Below are 23,413 nucleotides of genomic sequence, written 5' to 3' on the forward strand. Positions count from 1 at the left end.
GTACTCAAATAATGGAAAGGCAGCCTAGTACATGACATCAACTTTTGAAACTAACAGACGAACTTAAGTTGATATTCTAGTGCTTAATGCCTGTTAAGAGTTTGGGCAAATCATGTTAAATAACTGAGGTTAACCCTCAAACCTTAAGTCTTCCAATCTGTCAAATAAAAGTAATTACAGCTTTTTAACACTGATGCAGATTAAATGGGATAATGTACATAAAGTGCCTACCCAGATTAAACATTTTATTAATGGTATCCATGACTGTCATAGGTATTGCTTGGACCAAATATACACTTTGGTACATATGGGGCACTCATTTTTCTTTCTTTTGTTTTTTATTACAAAATGCCCTTTTTTCCTCTTGCTGAATAGTAAGAAATGTCAAGCTATACTTCTTATGATTTTTGTAAACATCATCACACACCCATTTTAGAAACCTCTGCTTCATAGAACAAAGTTAAAACAAAAGAGAACACATTGAATACATCCAAAAACAAGTAATTCTGTAAAATTTAACTGTTAAATCCTCTCCTTAACAATCAAATTTGAAAACCTAATTGCGGGAACATATGTTTCTACTTAAAAGACTTACTACCTTGTTTTACACTTAGAGAAGTCATAGTGTTAACAAAAGAGGACATGATGATTGATTCATCTTCAGGACAAACAGAAAGATTCTGAAAAAGAAACAAAAAATAAAGCAATGTTAAAAACATCTAGTTGGTAAACAACTCACAGGGCCATCGGCTGCTGGAAGGACAAACAAACCAGTATATCCATACTATGGAATATCTTTCAGCAGTAAACAGGAATGAAATGTTGATAATACAAAATAACATGGATGAATCTCAAAAACATTATGCTAACTGAAAACAGTGAAAAACAAAAACTTGTATCATGATGATTTCATTTATACAAAAAAATTTTTTTAAAGGCAAAAGTGACAAAGTAGATAAGGGGTTGTCTGGGGTCTAGAGAGGGAATCAACTACAAAGGTGCACAAGAAAACTTTTAAGTGTTGGTAATATTCTACATCTTCACTGGTGGTGGTTACGTGAATGTATACAGATGCCCAAATTCAAATAGTATGTTAATTTTTTTTTTAACTCTTGTGAAGATTTCATCCCTGTTGTATTTGGCTATTTCTTTCTTTTAAGTTAAATTTTTATTTTTTTAACATTTTTTATTGATTTATAATCATTTTACAATGTTGTATCAAATTCCAAGTACACTAATTTTTAATGTATATAAATTTTACCTCAACAAAATTTGGACCAAAGAAATGCCTCTCAGACTGGTTAAAAAAGTGAATATTTGATAAACTGCATCTAAAGTAGATGCCAAATAATAAATGTTTAAAAAAGTGGATGCTTAGCTCACAAAAAGCATAATTTTCAAAACATTAAGAACTACACAACAATGTAAATGTACATAATGTCTTATAATGTACACTTAAAAATGGTTAAAATGGTAACTTTTATGCTATGTATACTTTACCATAATTTAAAAAATTTTAATACCTATTACAATTAGCTACTTTAACAGGTTAATCTTGGTTATAAATTTAAATCCTAGCAAATGGTTAAAAACACTATGTGTGAACTTTATAACAGAAGCCAGTGATAAAAAAGCTCAGGCATTTGAGTTAAGACTTGAGTTCACTTATTTATTTACTATAATGGAAGTACTGGGGATTGAACCTAGAACCTCATGCATGCTAAGCATGCGCTCTACCAGAGCTATACCCTCCACCCAAGACCTCAGTTCAAACACTGGCTCTATTACCCACGAACTGTGCAATACTAATCAAGTAACATAAGGCCCTTTTCTTCAATAAATAATGACAACTGTACCTACCTTCACAAAGTTGTTGCACAGATGTAATACAACATACTATCAATAAATTACTATTATTGCTGCTGCTATTACTATTACTATATTTCCAGAAAAAAATTAGAAATTAATTTTCTCAGTATTATTAAAATCCAGTTTATATAAAAGACACCAAAAAACATGCAGTGACTTAAAAAATGTTAAACTTTAACATAAACCTGTTAAATTTATTAATAAATATCCAACTAGTCACAACAAGTTTCAAAATGACATGAAACTAGGGGTCTGGTTTACTTTTTAGACTGTGATAGCACAGTAGCCTCTGGTTTATCTGGTAAGTAGTAATTATTCAAAAAAACTATAGCAAAGCAGTAACACTCTAGGGATAAAATTAACTTTTCTATTCCCTCTTTTAATAGATATTCTAGAAAGAAAGCATCTGAGCTCCATCTAGCGGATAAAAGAAGAAATAAACTACTTTAGGACAGTAACCTGTAAACTGTATATAGTTCACGGTAACAATTAAATCAACAAATTTTTTTCTTATATGCATTTTTAGGTAGGTTTGAAAGAAAACTAGAATTTCAAAGTATTGTTATTTCTCTGGAAAACCAGTAGTCTCAGAGTAGTCTTAATACAGAGAATTTGTGCTGTTCTTCCTTTGTAGTGTATGACAGCTTATAATAGTTTATAGATATCTATGATTTTATAAAATAAGGGAAATAAAATATAATTTTTCTTACAGTCAATTTATTTGGAAAAAACTAAAAAGAAATTTATATAAAGATTAAAAAGACTGAATCAAGAAATTATAGAAAGAAAAGAATTTTAAAAGGCTAAGACTAAAAATCAATAGAGGAAAACTGAAACTGAAAATAAAATCAGGACATTTCATTAAATTAGGACATCTAGATGAATTTTTATTTTTACTGGCCATTCTCTAACACACTATGCAAAAATATTTACCTTCTGTTTTTCCTCTAATACTTAATTATCAATTATAATGTAGCCATCATCTCTTCATCTCCATAGTCACTGTCCAAGTTCAGGTTTTCAACAGCGCTCACCTAGCCTACTACAGTAATTTTTCCTCTGAACTCTCTGCCTCCTCTCTTGGCCCCGAGCAATCCATTATTCACTGAGCCAGGGTGATCCTCCCAAGTACTAAATCTGATTTATGACTAACCTCCTCTTTTGCAAAGCCCTCTATAATTTGGTTACTGTACACCTCCATTCCCAAGATAAAGAATCACTCCCAGTGTTGTGTTCACTATGAGCTTTGTACACACTTAAGCATAACAGGCCTATCATGCTGGACTACAACTAAATGTTTTCTCCCCACAAGATGATCTCCTTGACAAGATGTGACCATGTCTTATGTACATTTGTATCTCCACCACCTGGCACAAGATTACATTTCATAAATGTTTACGAACAAACAAATCAGTTATTAGAAAGGAGGCAAGAAAGGAACAAAAGGGAGCATAATTTGAGATAGTTTTTACCTGCACAAGTTCATTGAGGACAACAGCATCAAAGCCAGATAGGTACTGCACGTAATACCTCTGCATTACAGGTCCATACTTCCTTACATGTGCTCTAAGCTCTTCCATGTAAAATATTAATTCAGCAATGTGCCTTTTTTTTAAATTCAAGAAAAATATTTTAAAAAATAAATTCATTGTTATCAAAGAAAATATGAAATGCCTTTGATACTACTACATTGTTTTTTCCTTAGAAAAAGCACTGTTAAATATTTAATGTCAACTACTTGTTAAATATTTAATGTCAACTACTTTCTTTTTGTATTATTTCATATAAATAAATCACAAACAGCAAAAAAAAAAAAAAAGCTAGGACTAAAATACTGATAGAGGAAAATCCAAAATAAAAATAAAATTAGGCCATCTCATAAATACATCATTTAAAAAATCATAAATGGAAGATTGGAGAATTAGGAAGAAGTAAGATTTTTCTGTACATTCTTATTTCTCTGATTCATTTACCTAACTCCTATTGAGGGACTGCAGACTAAAACGAGAGAAAGATATTTCAAACGACACAGTCAGTTTAACTACTCTGTTAGAATTCTTATCCAAATTTTTGTGTAGTAAATCATTTTGAAACATGAATTTCTTAAGAAATTACTATAGTAAAATAACAAATAAGACTTCCGTGACCACCTAGAGTACTAGAGAGAAAATATTTAAAGCCCTAATTTTAAGCTAAAGTTGACTTTGCACTCTAATTCGTATCAACTAACATTAAAATATTCCTTGCATTATAACAAATATGAAAAGCCCCCCAAAAAAGTTTTTCAAAATAATCTTACTTCAGTCCCCAAATTCCACAACCCATAAATCAAATTATACAAACAACATATTTTTTAACATTGCTAACTTACTTATCTATAAAGTCATCTGCACTCTTCTTTGGCATGTTATCTGCATGACGAAGTAGCCAGATAATTTCATCACGGGCAAAGGATAATGCCATAAAAACAAAAAGTGCCTGATACATATTTAAAAAAAAAAAAAACAACATTGTCAATTCTCATGCAAAGATTAAAAACAAAATCTATTCATAATCTTCCTTCAAGTGAGAAGTCACTGGCAAGAACCGAGAGCAGCAACTTTAAAAGACAGAAATGACAGAACACAGAACTTCAAAGTATGTATCAGGGAAAACACGCACATAAGCACAATGTGAGGAAAATGCAGGAAGGTGTAATTTACAAGTGTTAAGTCAGTAAATTCACTATCAGCTAAATATTAAAACCCTCTTATGTAGTCCCTGACAAAATTTTAGCAAAATTTCACAGAGAAAAGAAATTAAAAAAAAAAAATTTAGTATGTCACATTTGCAGTTGAAAAAAATTAGATCAATTTACCTTGGGACCTAGCAAACCAGGTTGATCAGAGAGGACAGTAGCCAATTCTTTCAGTGCAGACCTTAAAAACTTGCGTCTTTCTCTGTGCATTGAACCACTATAGGGAAAGACACCCACCATTACAGTTTATCTGTTTTTACTAAAATTATTATTAGCAATTAAATAACATCATTTCAGGGTCAATTCCCTAAGTTTTCTTAGGAAAGAGAAGCCCTTACATGTATCATCTTCTATGTGTTTGTCATTAAATGACTTCCCAATCTTATTTTTAATCCTTGCCTTTCTTATGCTGACTTTGTAACCATGTTTACCCTCTTACTCTCTACTTAATCAAAATCCTACCCAAACCTCAAGACCAATCCTTCAACAAGTATTTCCTAATATCCAGATGTCTATTTCTGAGTAATTTCTGCAAGTTTAGCACCATTCAGACTAGCACTCTATAAACTGGACTGTGAAATCCTTAAAAGTAAGCACTATCCTACTGTATACATTTTTGTCACACCTATATAGAATCAATAATTATAACTTAATAAATATCTGATTATTCATATCCTCATTCATTAAATACATAAAACTAACTAAATAAGAGGATATTCATTAAAGGCATTGGGATAAAATCTGTTTTGCACTCATCTTGCCCAAAAACAGAAAGATGAAAAATAATCATAAATATTCATGTACTAGATAGCTCAAAAATAAACTACAAATTAGAATTTATTCTCACATATCAATGAGAAAAAAATTCACAGAATATTGTAAATATTCCAACTCATATTATGTAAAATATACACTGTTCCAAAAAAGTTTTAGAATTTAGATAGGTGCAAAAAATAAATGGCCACACACCCATACACAGAGCACATGCCAAAAAATCTGAGTAGAAGAAATATGCAACACCAGAAATTTGGCTGTGACACAACAGATTAGTTTTAGAAGACACATTAAAATCTAACTTTTGCCTATGTGACCTTAGGTTTCATCTCTCTAAGTTTCAGCCTCTCATCTATAAAACAGGGATGATGACACCTGATTCAAAAGATACATCTTTCATAATGCCTAATATATAGTACTTTTACAATGTTAGTATAATTCTAATGACAAGCTCTCTTTTAACTGATGGTAATAAGCTCATCTGGTGTAATACCTAAGAAAGTGAGCAAAGGTTTTTACTATTTTACTGTACAGGGTTGCTGCAAGGAGTGTTAATATTGAGAGAAAATGTCTACAAAGTACTACATCTGGCACATGTTAATGAGAATCAGGAATTACTACCACTTACTATTTATCATTGTTTTATATAATAAATAAAGGAAATAAAAATGCCTTACTTTTAAAAGATCTTTATAAAAGATAGCTATCACACCATACATCTGCTTAGGGTCTATCACATGAAGAAGTGATAATCACACGTATTTCTGCAGATTAGGAAAGGAATTCTAACACACTCCCAAGTATGTTATTTGTACTCCAGAATTTTATAATAAGTACTTTATTAAAGGGGAAAAAATGCATGAGGAAATAATATAGTACAGTTAGCAATGAATAAAGATGATTTAAATTCCTAATATCTATCCTATAGCCTAAACCCAAATTCTAAAACTTTTTGAGGTTTTATATTTTCACCTATGACAATGGTATTATCTTCTCTCTACCTTAGAAAATACTGATGGATCAGATAATGTTATCTCTATATTATCTAGGTTTATTGGAGAAAATATTCTATGCAAGTATACCATACGTAACAATTAAGCTGAAATACCAAATTATTAAATGAGAAAATTGAAAAGTTCAAACATCTTAAAAACACTAATTTCTAATTTAAGTTATCTATATATTTACTAATAAAATGTATTTACTAAAATTTGGGAAAGATATGAGATTAACATACTTTGAAAAGTAAATACTATTCGGGAGAATGTGAAGATACACCAATTTTCACAAAGTAGTACAAAAATCATCATAACTTGCAAAAATTGGCACCAGAGCATAGTGGCAATAAGAGACCTGAATGATACCAAAACAAAGTCATTGTATGGTATTCCTTAGCACATTTTTTTGAAACACTTCAAAAAATATTTAAAATCTATCTGCACTTAATACCAAGGTTACTAGACAGAGAGGTTATAAATTTATTTCTTATTGATTGAAAGTCCCACACTTCTACTACCACTTCTTACACACCATTAATCTGCAATCACTTCAACAAAATAATGCTTTAAAAAAGGAATTCTTGGTTGAAAGTACCACACATAAGTTAGAGCTACTTACGCATGTGACACAGCTGCCTCTTTGCATTCTCTTATGTCATTAATACGCTTATTATAGCTATGTGCAAAAAAAATATGGAACTATGTTAATCTTAATGTGGTCAATAACAGTAAAAACAAGTTAGTCAAATACTAGAAAGTCAACCAAAAATGACTTATCAACAAGAAAAACTGGTTCTCAAACTGGATACATATGGAAGAAGTCTACCCCCATCCTTTCCTAGCACCTTAAGTACCCAATCAAGTCTACCTAGAAAAATAAACCTCGTATTATATTAAAATCCAGTAATAAAATTAACATTCATAATGCAGATTTTAATTTTACTAAATATATTTCCTTAAGCCCCCAATAGAGACATTAAAATTATATTTCTGATATAATAACAGTGATTTCCAAAAATCGGAAGTGCTGACAAAGCTATTACTTCTGACTTTTTATGCTATCCCATAAGCATAAAAAAACTTCTCAAAGGACATTTACTAAGTGATTAACATTAGTGACTATTTGGGTATAGGGGTTTTGTGGTGGAGAAAACTAGGGCAGGAAAGTATTTGACTACTTTAAATTATTTTAAGGGATAGAATTTTGGATGATATTTACTCACCATTTAAAAAATATATTTTTTCAAATTAAAAAACATTTAAATAAAAGAAACAGAACCCAATATCAAACAGTTTAAAGATGCCATCTGAAAAATAAATGCTAAAAATACATGTTAATTTCCTGGCTCCTACACACAACTCAAAATTCCTAAAATGTTAAAGAAAAATTATCTTCCTGACAACCTCGCTAGAACCACTTACACCAAGAACTCCAACTTCTAAATTAAGTATGCCAAGATTTCTGTGTTCTTTAAGCAAATGTTCAAAATACACTAATTTTGTAATCATTGACTTGTATAAATAATGAGTTTTTATACTTACGGTCTGACTTGTAATTACTACAATAATTCACATTTTATATTGGATTGATCACTCACAATTTAGTAAAAAATTAAAACTTCTCGACTTTAAATACAGAGATTCTTAAATGGTAAATTTAACACTAAAAGTGTAACAAAAAGACAATTGGCTTCATGATGCTATTACACTTACTTGTACCATACATAAAACACAGTCAATATACAGAGACTATCTAGTTCTAAATGTTTACATGTTTTTAAATATGATTCCACAGAGAGGGTGTCAATATGCTAAAACATCACATAAGCTTCAGGATTTTCAACGTGAATCAATTAGGAAATGACAAAGCCCACAATGGCAGGATATTTCCAGGTACTCCACCATCTAAAATAAAAGGTGAACTAAGAGTTGAAAAATACAGACGGCACTGACCTGCATGAGAATGTCAGAGCCACTTATGGTGACAGAAATCGAAATAGTGATCACCTGAGAAAGGGCCAGGGGAAGGGAGACCAGGTGCGGTAGTACTGACGAGAAAGAGGCACAAGAGAATATTCTGGGATAATGGAAATATTCTGCATCTTAATCTAAGAGGTCACCAAAAGTATTCATATGCAAAGTTGTTGAGCTGTACACCTAAAATTTATGACTTTTTCTGTTAATAAATTTACCTCAGTAAACTATTGGGGGGGGTAAAAGGAAGATTTTATAAACCTCTCCAAGATACAGATACAGGAGATACAGGAGGTTATGGCTAATGCTCAGGAACTGGATTTTAATTTACACCCCAGGGTATTTCATACACACATTAAAATTTGAAATGGTATACTGGCTTAAACTGTCAGTAATAGACATACCTTTATGTTTTAATAACTAACAGATTCTTTAAAATCTCAGTTTCATTTAGGACATTATTGAATTGAATATGAAATAAACATAGGTAAATTTCATTTCTACAAAGCTAATGAACCCAAGATAATTATTCAACACTTTCAGGTTCAGGGGATCCTAGGATATTTTATATGCTCCTAATTTCAAAATATTTCATAATTGCTACCAAGTCTTAGCTCAACTTTGTTTTTATTTCCTGGCTACAGAACCTTAAGTGGAAAGAAATGCAGACATTAAAAATTTCAAAGAAACAAATTTGAGAATTATTTGTGTTACAGGAAATCAATACAAATGAGTCACTTGGAATACTTTATTATAAGGAAACATGATTTCCTATATGCAGCAGTCTGACTTCTGTAATTGTTATAATTACTGTAATGAAGTATTTTTGATTGATTCATATACTTTTCCAAATGCACTACATTCTAAAATAGCACTTCTAAACATTTCACTCTTAAAATACATATTATGCTTTTAGTAATATTTATGTCTAAAACCATACTACAATATGTAAAGAGTACATATTTTCTTTCTCCTAGAATACAAGCTTTAAAAGGACAGAACACTAGATATTTTAATCTGTGAAGCTACCTATAAAAAATATAATTACTACCATATCGGGATGATTGTTAAAAACAACTTGGTGTGACTGTTAAGTCAGTACAGGCTTATCTTCTTGACTAGTATGATCCTTCTCTATCCCCAAAACTTCAATAGATATTACACTCACTACTCTTTTCCAAAAAAGACAAAATAATTGAAAATGTCATACCCTCGTATGTTTACAAATAAGTCTTCCGCAGCTTTGTGAATGTGGAAAACTTCATCCCGAAAGAGAGAGAGGCAAGAACTACTTTGAAGAGCTAGCTTCCAAAGGTTCAGTGCTGTTGTATCAGTATTTAGGATCCCATGGCACAAAATAAAGCCAACTTTAAACAAAAAGAAAAAAAATGTGAATGTAAAAGTATTCCAAAGTTAGGTTATTTGAGTTAAAGGGCAGCTTTTCAAAAATAAAGAAACATAAATACAATCACTAAATTGAGGCTTTTAAGCAACAAGTAATAACACATACATATATATATGCGTGTGTGTGTGTGTATGTATAAGATGGCAACAATATTTCTTTTTCAATAATAATTTTCTGTACTCTGCAAAACCAGTGCTTTGAACCTACACTGATGAAAAAAAAAAGTGTCACTTCTGGGTTGTAAAGGAAGTTATTTCAATCAATGAGTAAAAGATATTTTAAGCCAGAGATCAGAGGTTATTAATACATACATAATACAGTAATCATTACAGTTGTTACAGTAACTGAAAAATAAAGCTAATCTACTCTTCTAAATCACCAGATGAAATAGCATCTTGCATTTTCATAGCAAATTATAGGTTTTACTAAATAAGTCCTTTGACATGTACTATCTCACATGATTATCTTGCAGAGTAGAAAGAATTGGGGGTATCCTTTTACAATTGAAGAAATGAAGGTTCAATGACTTGCCTGAAGTCATCTTAATGAAAGTATTACAGCTAGACTTAGCCTCAAGGAGTTATACTTAAAGTCAACATTCTTCCAATATATTATGCTGCTCTCTATTATATGAATTCAATTATCTTTTACCTTTTGTTATCTAATTTGGAAATCCTACACAACTGTGTAATCCTATGTTTGTTGATATCTTCCTACATCAAGAACTATAAGAACTATAAAAAGCACAAACTGCTCAAAATTATTCCCCTCTGCCAGTGTGCCTGAGGGTGGTAGAAAAGAAATATCCTATGGCAATTCTCATTTCATATTCTGTGTGTCTATTTCTCTTAGTTTGTGGACTTCACAGGAGCACAAACTAGTAATTTCCTCCCTCATGCATCTAACATACTGCTAAACATGAGTTGTCTACTATACGTACTAAAGTAAATTAAAACCAAAAGACTTAATTGAATAAATACCAAAAAATGATTTAAAAAATTTAGTTTTGATGGCCATGTTATAATATAACAATATATTATGTAGACCTTGAGCCTTCGATTTAGTCTGGGTTCTTACTTTGTCTTTGTTACTTACTAGCTGTGTGTACTAAGCTTTAGATTCCTCATTTATATAACAGACCATCTCTCAGGAAAAAGGACAAAAAAAAAACCCAAAAAACAAAAAACTACCCTAACAGGGTTAATATAAGGACTGAATGATATACATAGAAGGCTTACTTAGCACAGTGCTTGACACAGAAGTAATACATGTTACTTGTTATTTTTCTCTAAAAGTTAAACCTGAGAGGTAATCACAAAACTAACCAATTTTACTTACAGATAATCCATTTTTCCATGGCATCCAAGGAGAGATATTCACAAGGCATCTTAAAAAGAGAAAATATAAATTTGTGGCTTAAAGAAATTCTAAAAAAAAATATTCCATACTGAGTCAGTCTTCCTTCTCTTCCTCCTGAGAAGTCTGACTACTCAATTCTTGGTTCAAATATCACAACATATTTGAAAAGTTGGATAAAAGTTTTATAACCTATATTTACACTTGCAGTGCATAAAGGACAATGGAAGCTGTACCCTTTTCACATTTACACACCCTGACACTTCTCCTTAAGAAACATTGCTGCTAAATCATTTTCAATCTGGTAAATGACACCTTCTGAATTTCCCAAGGCTACTGCAGAGTTTGCAGTATTCTGAAGAATACCATTTTCAGTCAAATTAAAAAAGATTTATGTACCTGGATGCTCTCTGTCGTACCCATACCCAAATCAGTAATTATGTGTGTGTGTTGTCTACATAAATAACATCTATGTTCATATACACAGAGAAAAGACTGAAAAGAAATAGAACAGAATACAATAGCAATTCTCTCTAGTAGGAGAGATTTGGGGTGATTTTTGGGTTTTTTTTCTTTATAATTTTCTGAAACTTCCAAATTTTCTACCATAATAGAATATGGCAAATTTTCAACTTTAAAAGAAAATACTCATACTACTAATCATATTAACTTAGCATCAGAATCTAGAAATTAAAAAATTAAACAGTATGACAAATACTAAGCATTTTACAATAAACTTCACTGACAAGCTAATACTAATTAGAAAAAAGAACTGCAATAGAACTGCTTTATATATTTTTAAAAATCAACTTCACTATTTTCATTCAAAAAAGAAAATATAGAACCATACAGTGTCAGACTGTGCTGGGTTAAGCATTGTACTTGGTGCACTGATGAGACTCAGTAACTGGGCATTTCTCCACTGGTCAGCTGAAAGATTCCTTCGGGGATACACCATCTGAAGAGAAATCAGTGCATCTGAAAGAGACTAATTAAAACAGGGAAAAAGAAAGTTTAGGAATAGATTGGGTTTTTCTCCTTTTCCCATTTAAATTCCAGCTAGAACTGCTGTGTGTTTCTAATTATACCATCATAAAACAAGAGCCCTATAACAAATATGCTCCATATATCTGAGGTGGGTCCCAGTTACCCTCCTCTAGATTTTTTTTTTTAAATTTCATGAAAGCTACATAGATTCAACATTCCTGAGTAGAAGCTTAGCTCAGGAAATCATCTTAAAAGTGAAACTGTTTGACAATCTTGAGATCTTTATTTCAAAAAGGATGAAGAGTCTAGTGCCATACTTTTGTGCATCACTTTCTACTCTAAAGCTCTCACTGAAAGAAAAAGACATTAAGGTTATATGACTGTTACTAGAGCTCAATGCTTCTTCTCATATTTCTTCAAAGATGCTTTCTAAAAATAATCCACTGTACTTTATCCTAATAAATTACTTAACTTTTATTTGCCATTTGGTCTACTAATTAAACCTTTATCATCAAAGTATTTACTTTTTAATCTCATCTGCTTCTTGCTTGTTTTTAACTATCCTTTGCTATTCACCTCTGCTTCTAAAAATTCTCTACAGAAAGTGATTCTTTAATCTGGCTGCACATAAACAGCCAGGGGAGTTTGTTCAGAAAAAAAGAATCCAGGGCTCTGCCTGAACCAGAATCTCTGGACGTAAAACCCAGGAAATCTGTTTTTATCACACTCCAAATGATTCCAAATAGCTTTTTAAAATTAAATTAATTTAACTTTTAACAAATCTTATCAAATACATGATGGTTTTTCTATCAAACTCTGAGATTAGAACACTGGAAAAATCAAGATTAGGAAATAACTAGTTTAATCCAAATGGACAATTCTCAAGTAGTTATTAATAGTCTGGTATATGCTAACGGCTATGAAGAGCTTAAACAGAGATCCAACAGCCTTTAAGAAAATTTTCATCACCTAAGTGGGAAAAGAACCAAATCTGAAGTGGCTAAATAAAAACAAGGCCATGCATGACTGGCAAAAGTTCATTCAGAGGAAAAAAATAGGAGAGGAGAGGGGAAGACATTTCTAGGCGTGAAAAAGCACTATAAAAATCAGAGACACAGGTGACTATGATATACTCAGCACTTTGAGGAATTCTGACACTTCCATCTACAGTGCTGATTTTTAATTCAAAATTGATGTCACCCCCAGCTTCTTTCAAAAATAATGATTCAACTAACTCTAAGACATTAAACCTATATAAATTTGTGGGTATAATAGAATGCAAAGAAATTAAACTAAAAACGCATCTTTAGAATTTTCATGGGATTAAGAATAATGAAGAAAAATTCTTTGTGTGAACTGTAAAAAAAAAAAAAAGAACAAAGAGCATTGATTCATACAAAATACTGTATTATTAAAAAGTCTTAACTCCCATATTCAAAAAGAACAATGGACCAAGATTCTAACATCCTAGGTTTTAGCTCTAGTTTTGCCACAATTGCTGCCAAACGGCTTACTTTTGTCATATCAGTTCTCTAGCCCTCAATCTCCTTATCTATAAATAATGAGGATACATGAGATACCTGTAAATTTCCCTGATGTGCTTAGGAATTAGCCCTCCTGCAAAGAAGCCATGATGGCAAAACTCTTTCAAACCAAGACCATTTCATTAAGAACTATTTTTTTTAATATATCATAAAAGACAGACATTCCAAATTGTCACAAAACTCCTGCAATTTTTTCTCATTAAGAGGCTACATTATAATAACATACCTAAACTTTATCAAATACTATGTACCTAAATACTTTTTACAAAGTAACTCATTTAATCCTCAAAACTGCCACATGAGGTATCATTACTCCATTTTTACAGATAAGAAAACTGAGATATAGTTAAGTTGTTTAAGTAATTTGCCCAGTATCACACAATAATTGGCAGAGTTGGGATTAGAACCCAGGCAGTCTCATGTGAGAGTAGACACTCTCACATACAAAACTTCACTCCCTCTATATCCCATACTGAACCTTAAAATTATAATGGATTAATATATTTCTGAGTTTCTATTCACTATTCCAAATCTAATTAATGAGTTCTCTGGTTCACAATGAGATAAAACCATGCATAACTATTATTCACATCTCATTATAATTTTCTTTCCTAAAAGTAGTTTATCACCAACTATCCATCCTTAAACTAATTCATATGCTTATTAAAGCACAACTAAAAATCAGCTCTTACCTTGCTATGGGGCACAAATTCTTCCATCATCTTCTTTAAAGGATTTTCATAATCCACAATCATCTGACCAAGGCGTGGGTATTCTCGGTCACTTAAAATACACATATCAAATATCACTGAATTGTAAACCATCAAATTAACAATTTCACACAGATTTTTATATTACAGGTATACCTTGCTCCATGGGTCATTTCGTGAGCATAGTTGTATAATCCAATGATTGCCTTTCTTTCTTCAATTCGAGACAGCAGTATCATTAGTGTTGTGTAAGTTATAATCAAATCTAAGTAGTTCTTTGTTAAATCAAAGTTTACAGTCTAGGGAAAAAAACATTAAGTTCAACTCCTTCCTATTTCACAAACTTTTAAGCACATACACAAAAATCTTCATGGCAGCTACTGAAAGCTAATAATTTTCTATAGTTATTTATTTTATCCCCATTTCTGAAATTCTATCTAATTCCTTTCACCAAAAACATGTCTAAAATTTGGGTGTTAGATAATAGTTTTGTGTTTCTGACACAATTTTATGGATGACAAAGCGTTTGCGTTCACCCTATTCAAACTAACAGTTTAAATGGATAATCAAAACCAGAATAATAAAAAACACAGAAGCAAATCTCACTAAGCAAGAAAAAAGAAGTATTAAATAAGACATTTTTCACTTTGACTTCCTATGTCTAGAAATTGTCTTACTAATAAAGGTTTTATTAAGTATGCCTTTTATAGAGAAAAATATTATTTGTGTAACCTTTTAAAATTGGGCCCATTAAAATAAAATACTAAAATAAACAACTATTTCCCAGTATGTATAAGATTTATATTCAACAACAATCAAATAAACAAGTGAAAGTAGAGAATACATTATAAAGCCTTACCTTAAAAAATACAAGCAAAATTAACAATGCTAAAATTTTTATACACTAATCATATAAATTTTCTCTAAAGGAAAGCATGTGGTCCCCTTAGTTCTACTAGAAACAGACAGAAGAACTGAAAATTTTTCTGAAAATAATACTTACAATATCAAAGAAGACTTGGCAAACATCAATAGTATTCAGCAATTCACAAACATGGTCCTGAAAATAAAAGTTTAATTTTTTACCTATATAAATACTACTAAATTCAGAAAACATACACAAATAAGATGTATTTTATTGTTCTAAAAGAATTCTAATTTTATTATCTACAAGTAACAAAGCAATTTATACAATTAACAGATATCAATCTCTGAAATGTTAAATTTTACGTATTAAAATATATACCTTAAATTCCATAACATCTACAAATGTGAAGTAATATAATGCCAGATTTTTCAGAATCTCTGATTTTTCTTTCTGTAGTTGTGCAAGCTGTTGCTGTAAAAACAAAATTAAAATTTATTATTTACTGAGAACAAAATTATTTAATTTTGCTACAAACTATCTTCTTTTATGATTGCTACATAGAAGCACAAGCTTTTAGAACAGTATTTCTAGATGACTGAGGCTCTTTTAAAAAGTCAAAATACTCAAGACAGAAATTGCTAATAGTGATCAGCAACTGAGAGTGTGAGGCTATAATACGAATCAAAGCAGATTAGTACCAAACTGCACTACTATTAAGGAAAAGTGGAATACGTTAGGGAAAAAAAATTACCAAATGAACTCTTAAAAAAAACTAAAAACAACTTATGAGCATGATCACATTACTAGAAGTGGGAGAAAAGAAGGTGAAAAACATTATAACTTACACTACAAAAAATGATATGCTTTATAAATTTGGAACTTACCAAAAAGAACATCCAGGCAAAGCCACGTTACGCATGCAAAATAAAATGTAGATACAAACATAAAATACAGTAACGGTTCCCTGACCAGATCCACAAACACAATAACATATTAAAGAAAAGTAAAAACCACAACAAAAAAAGAAATGAGAAAGAAGCAAAACTAGAATTAAGACACTGGTAAACATATGAGAGGGAAATGTGAATACAAAAAACAATTATTATTCCAACCGTTATTAAATTTACAAAAGTCCTAAGTTTCCTTTTTTAAAACAACTATTAATACAATTTCTGAAAGAAACCAGCCATATTTAATGCCGTATATCATAAGTCTGCTAGAATTCCAAAGAAGACACCTAGGACCTTCATACTCTGTAGTCTAAAGAACAATAACATCCACATCATTTAGGAACTTGTTAGAAGAGCAGAATCTCAGGCCCACTTCAGACCTACCAAATCAGAATCTGCCTTTTAACAAGATACCCAGGTGGTATGAATGAATATTAAATGTCTGAGAATAATTTACCTAGAACATGAGAAAACTAGAAAATATGAGAAAGTGGTTCAAAATATCAAACCTGCTATCAAAGCTCATTCAGTTTTGAGGCTCTCAGACAGTTCTTACTTACAGTATTGGGAGAGAGGTGCCTCTACACATAATTGGACTGAACCATTATGGTAAGTCAGAACATTTATAATAGTGAACATAACATCAAGAGAAGATTTTAAAATAACGATTAAAAGACTATTTAAAACAGCAAGCACAGCATTCTGGTAGATTCAACTATTATAAAGTACTCTAAATACTGCAGTCCCTTAAGACATTTAAAAAAGTAAGTATGTCTAGGAAAAAAAGCATAAATGAAGTTATCTCATCACTTCCCCTCCATGCCAGGCAAATTTGAGTTATACACTTATAGAGATGTGTACAAATGTTCTAGTCTTATTTATAGGAGTAGCTGACTTTATTTTGAACAATATATGTTTCAAAACAATTCTATGTTTATACGCGCATTTTCAATCATTACCACTCACAACATCAAGGAGACACTGATTTAAAAATAATTCAGTTTCCTCAGATTATACTATCTTTACCTTGTTCAACAACATTAAACATTTATAATTGATGTCTTAATCTTTTTCCCTGTCTTTCAGTATTTTCAGTTTGAGTTTTGAACTCTAACAGATGAAAGCAAACTCATCATACAATATGATAAGGAGCAAAAGTATAATTTGGTTGTTACTGGGCTTAATTATTAATAGAACCTCCTTTCAATTTTAATGTCCTAGTTTGGATCAAAAAAATGACATAGTCACCATCTTAATATGGGCCTTAATGATCTTTTATATGAACTCTCATTTCACTTATTAAGAAGCTAATGCTTACAGAACTAAAAAATAAAAATCTTCCCAAAGTTACATAACTACTTTCTATGACAAAGCCAAGATTAGAAATTTCGTACCCATATTTCATAGAAAAGTGGTCTTTCTAGCATTCTATATGCCCCAAATCTTCCTTTTTAATAATAAAATCTCATTATGGTCTCAATTTCTCATTCAACTTTATTTTCCCCCAAAATTGTATGTAACTAGCCTCTATAAGTGGCTAAAACAAATTTACTGAATTCAAAATAATTACTCAAGTTTTTAAGGCTCTATATAATTTGGCCCTAATTTACCTTTCCAATCTAAATTTCCCCTACATCCATTTATGCACTATACACAGTAGCCAAAACAAACTATTCACTATTTTCTATATACATCCCCTGTTTTCTTCAGTTTCCTCTATTGGGATGTCCAAATTTCACTGCTCATGTAACAAGTCCAAATCTTACTAAACTACTCAGCTTAAAATGTTAACCCCATTTTCAAGAAACTATCCCTGATAACTTCTTCCTTCAATGCAAATAACATCTCCCTCCTCTAAATGTATATAATTTCTAATAGTATCACTTAATACTTTATATCCGCTATCTCCAACACTATAAAATAGTGTACCAAACTCGATGTTTTAATCTCCATAGCCTATATCATATAGCTCTGCACATAAAGACGTATCCAATATAAATATCTATCAGATGAGTGACTATGACAAATATAAAAGATTTTTATACGTCAGGTGACATGTTTTAGTAGATGACACTGGAGAGCCCATCTCTCATTGTGAAATCACGGCTAAATGACTTAACCTCAGAGCCTAATACCCTCATTATCAAGTGGGAGCTGATGTGGATAGTTTAGCCAAGATAATGTACATGAGAACATTTTAAAGTGCCTGGAAGAGAGAAGCTGCTCATTAAATATTAGGTGAATAACAGAAGACACTCACAGACCACTTCCTCAAAATAAGCAAAATTAAAGCTATTTTAAATAATCTTAACACTACCCATAGTACTTCGAGTAAGAGCTAATATTAACTGAGCATGCTCTTTGCCAGGCATTGTTCCAAATATTCTACAAGTATTTCATACAATCCTCTCAAAATCTCTACAGATAGTTATGATTATGTTCCCTATTTAATAAAAATAAATTTCATAAAGCTCTGCATGAAAGAGTTCAACTATAACAAAAAAGAATAGAAGTGCCTACAACTCTTGGGCTTCAACTGCAAAAAATGCTACATTTTAGTTTTAAAGTGAAAGAGAACAGACACTACCAAAAAGAAACCTTAGGTTCAACATTCAGACCAAGTTTTTTTTTCCCCTCTATCATCTCATTGTTTTATAGTAAATTAAAGGTAGAAAATGGTTTAAGAATATAAATCAGTAATACACTGTTTGATGTTACAGAGCAAAACATTAGAAAAGTTCATTTTGAGAAGAAATGATTTTATTTGCTACCACTTTAAAAGCATATCATGGGTACATGGGTTAACAGTATTAGGAAAATATTTGTACAATGCTTTCATTAAATTTCTAACTATGGATTATTACTCTTACCATTTAAGTACAATGTGTAAAAACAAAATGAACAGGATAAACAGCCACGTAAATCACAAAATAAGATCCTAACTCTGCACTGAAAAATCTTGGTAATGAGTCTTTATAAAATAAAGAAGCATTTTCCACACAAAAAATAAGTAAGTAACACTGAAACTTAGTACTTACTAGTTTTCATTCTTTCAAAGAAAAAGTACTGGCAAATTACAATAAGGAACCAATGACTAAGAGCTAACTCATGGATTTTTCAACATAAAGGAAAGTGACTATAGTCCTTTATTCACCATTTCAATTATTTCATTTATTCTTTCATCATCAAAGCTGTTTATGCATAATAAATTATTTTTCTTGATTTAAACTATGCTAGTACTTTGCTCCTCTTAAAACATCACCAAGTACAGACGTTTGATTCAGGAAAAGCTTTGTTCAAAATTTCTTACTATAATATTCCAAACCAGGCTTTTTAAAATAAAAGTCCTGAGAGGCTATTTGCGTAAACCTCTTTTAAAAGGAACTGTCTGACCACCACCGTAGTCATCAACTCTTAAGTGGATACTATAGTCTAGTAATCTCCTAACTGGTCTCTGTACTTCTGCTCTTGCCTCTTCAGTCTTCATATAGCAGCAGGAGAGTGGACATTTTAAGGTAACACACTACTTGAAAAGGCAACTCCAATCAGAAGATGTTAACACTAGGTGAAGACTGTATGTGAACTCTCTGCATTATTTTTACAATTTTCTTTGAGTCTAACACTGTTTCAAAATTAAGAGTTTTTTTTTTTTAAATTCCAACAGTTTCCCATCACACTTGAAACACAAAGTCCTTACCAATGCCTCAGAGTACAATCTAAATAGGACCCCTGCCTGTCTGCATGACTTCATCTCCCTTCATGTTCCTCCAACCTCTCTCAGTAGTTGTCATGGTGGTCTGCCTGCTGTGTTCATCAAATAAATTCACCACAGTTGGTCCCACCTCAGAGCCTTTGCCCTTGCTCTTTCTCATGTCTGGGATGGCTCTTCTCCAATTCTTCACATAGCTCAATCCTTCAATTCACTTCTCTTCAGTGAAGCCACTGTTGAGCGCTTACATAAAATAGTCTCCTCACTCATGTTACTCTCTAACTCCTTATCCTGCTTTCTATTTCTTCCTACCACTTACCTCCAAATGAAAGTACATATTTACTCACTTTAGTTGTTTGCTGTCTAACATTCCAACTTGAATTAAAATTCCATGGAGGTAAGGAGATTTGTATTATTTCATGCTATATCTACAGAATCTAGAAAACTAGCATACAATGGATGTATATAAATGAATAAATAAATGATCCTCAGGTTTCTCAGCATAAAAATCATGGAATCAATGTTTAAGTTGCACTGTTAATTATAAATGAACGTAATTATCAGGTATCAATTCATGTCTCAAGTGAGTTTATGTATCCTAACAGAGTGGTGATTTAATCCCTTGAATAAATCCCTAAAGTTGGGCAAAATATTTCATTATGTCCTTACAGGACAGTAAAGTGTAAAAAAAGAAAATGAGAAACATCTAAAGAGAATGACATTCATATCAAATATAAACAGATTTCCTAAGATTACATGAAAATCCAAATTAACACAAGGATTAGTCATTTTAAAAAGAGTTCATGGGATTTTGTCAGACTTTCCTTTTGTCATATACAAATTATTCTATTGGCATTCAGTATTTCAGATACACATTTTTCTGAGCCAACGGTAGTAAATAAATTTTAGGGAAAGTTATCCTAACACTTGCCTAATAAATAGGTATAACTGAGTATTTAAGATTTCCTACTACACTCAATCCTCATAACTATTTTTCAAGGTTCATTTTTAAAACTGTGGTAAAATATAACAAAATCTACCATTTTAATGATATTTTATCTATAAGCATGCAGTTCACACTTAATAAGTATATTTACACTGCAGTGCACCCATCACCTCCATCTATTCCCAGAATTTTTTTCATCTTTCCAATCAAGGTATATTCTTATCTTCATTTTCTAGATACTGAAATAGACTAGAAAAGGGTAAGATGCTAATCCAAGTCAATCAGATTTCAAAGTTCAAAACATCTCTTCAATATACTTCAAAATTCAAGTTGCCACACAATGACACAGAAGGAGTACAGGGATAAGCAAAGCTAAACGTATTTTCTTTTCAGAAAATACTCGTATTTAATTGTAGTTTCATCAACCTCACAGATCTAAACTTCTAAGAACTCCTCTAATTCAACCACTTCATTTTATATATTAAAGCATTTTTTCCCAAGTTTACATTGCTGTCATCTGTTTAAATTAATTCTGAAAGCAAAGGGCTTCTGTATTCTAAAGAACAGAAAGGCAAAAAAAAAAAAAAAAAAATTAAAGGTTGTATCCATGCCTCTTTATTTTTCCTCTCATCAAGAGTTGTAGTCTATTTTACCACTCTTAAAATCTCAGCTGGCCTTGGGACTTGTTTAACCAACAGAAAGCAGCAGAAATGATACTCTTTACTTACAAGACCTTATAGCTTCATATTTTGTTCTTTTTTTGGAACATGCCCTAAAGTGTCATGTGTGAGGAAGCTTGAGATGTCATAGCCCATGAAGAGGTTCAATATCCAGCTACACCAGCTGGCTCCATGCCCTAGCCACCTACCAGATGAATGCAGTTATGACCTAAGGCTGGTGAGACCAGCAGAGGAAGTGCCCAGTCAACCTTACAATAAAAAGTAAGTTGTTGTTTTAAGCCCACTAAGATTTGGGGTGGTCTGTTATGCAGCACTAGGTAGCTGAAGCAAAGATTAATATAAAGCTCAATAAAATACATTAAAACAATCTCTATTTCACCACCTGTGTACATTAACTTGCACCAGGAAAATCTTTGGAAGTTTAAGATTTCTGGTCGCAAGATGGTCAAATTAATGCAAACTGATGAGACTAATTTCATCATTAGTACTAGAAAAGCACTAATTATGTCCCAGTACAGTGTGGTCGGTTAGGTGTAATATCTTTGTATAAATGTGTTAATGATAATATAATTTACCTCATATAATGGCACCATTTTCCATTATGAATGAAAATGTAAATGAAGTTAGTCCCTTTACATTCAATTTTAATAATTTATTAAAAAGCCTTTTTAATATATAATATATAATTAGCTTGCTTTCACAACCTGGGTACAGAGAAATAAGTCAGGCTTTCTTTACTGATTAGATGTTGTAACTGTAATCGATAGTTATACTGAGCTACTTAACATCAAAAGTGGCCTCAGGTGCTATTGATCTGTGCACGATAACATGCCAACAATAAGTAGTCCTTGCCAGCTATACTTTTTACTCTTTAAAGTTTCTCTTCCTATCAATTATCATTTGCTCCTGATGAGAGTACCCTTTAATGTACAATGTGTTAGAAAACATACATGTTATAGCTTTGCCTAAGTAAACTCAACAAGCTTGGGCACAATGAGACCAAAAAGCTTATTTCTAAATACATTTCATTTTTTCTAAACTATCATTTCGGGTTGCCAAAAATCATTTATTTTTCACAGCTTTACTGATGTACAATTTACATGTCATAAAATTCAACCACCGTAAGCAAACAATTAAATAATTTTAGTAAATTTATAGAGTTGTGCAACCATCAACCCTACCCAGTTTTAGAACATTTCCATTATCTCAAAAAGTTCCCTTGTGCCTATTTATAGTTAATCCCATTCTTACTCTCAGCCCTAATAATTACTGACCTGCTTTATGCCTCAATAAATTTGCTTTTTCTAGACATTCCCTATAAAATGAAATCATATAACATGAAAGCTTTCTACATCTGGCTTCTTTAATTTAGCCTAATAATTCTGGAGTTCGTCCATGCTTTTAACATGTATTGGTAGTTTGTTTCTTTTAATTGCTGTATAGTATTTTATTAAATGGACATACCAATTTAGGATTCTTCAGTTTATGGGCATTTGAATTATTTCCATGTCTAAGCTATTATGAACAATGAATGTTGCTATGAACATATCTCTATGTGGACATGTACTTCCATCTTTGTTGGAAAGATTTCTAGGATTGGAATTGTTTCCTGCCTGTTCTCAGAGGCATGTGATATGAAAAGTAACCTCTAGATAAAAGACAAGTAACTGTAATAATATATTATATAGTCAACAAATATCTCAACCTGATATTACATTATCAGACACTAGGGGGAGGGTATAGCTCAAGTGGTAGAGCACATGCTTAGCATGCACGAGGTCCCAGGTTCAATCCCCAGTACCTCCTCCAAAAAATAAATAAATAAGTAAAACTAATTATCTCCCCAACCAAAAAAAAAAAAAAAAGAAATTTATATTATCAGACACTGAGAGAAGCTGGCGATAAA

General features: G+C 31.5%; 1 protein-coding gene across 2 annotated transcripts in view; it reads right to left on the reverse strand.

Moving 5' to 3' along the window:
- The window catches only part of NCKAP1 (NCK associated protein 1), an 83,968-nt gene that overhangs the window by 36,324 nt on the left and 24,231 nt on the right, over positions 1-23,413 (reverse strand). For both annotated transcript variants that reach the window (XM_032479876.1, XM_032479877.1), the window contains exons 3-14: positions 15,601-15,693; positions 15,358-15,414; positions 14,511-14,653; positions 14,337-14,427; positions 11,964-12,101; positions 11,096-11,144; positions 9,563-9,719; positions 6,998-7,054; positions 4,727-4,823; positions 4,241-4,347; positions 3,342-3,474; positions 599-680 (exon numbers count right to left, since the gene is read on the reverse strand). In XM_032479876.1, the coding sequence (XP_032335767.1) occupies positions 599-680; positions 3,342-3,474; positions 4,241-4,347; positions 4,727-4,823; positions 6,998-7,054; positions 9,563-9,719; positions 11,096-11,144; positions 11,964-12,101; positions 14,337-14,427; positions 14,511-14,653; positions 15,358-15,414; positions 15,601-15,693 (1,204 nt within the window). The remainder of the gene's footprint in view (positions 1-598; positions 681-3,341; positions 3,475-4,240; positions 4,348-4,726; positions 4,824-6,997; positions 7,055-9,562; positions 9,720-11,095; positions 11,145-11,963; positions 12,102-14,336; positions 14,428-14,510; positions 14,654-15,357; positions 15,415-15,600; positions 15,694-23,413) is intronic.

The sequence above is a fragment of the Camelus ferus genome, chromosome 5 (genome assembly GCF_009834535.1).
Source record: "Camelus ferus isolate YT-003-E chromosome 5, BCGSAC_Cfer_1.0, whole genome shotgun sequence".
Classification (NCBI taxonomy): Eukaryota; Metazoa; Chordata; class Mammalia; order Artiodactyla; family Camelidae; genus Camelus; species Camelus ferus.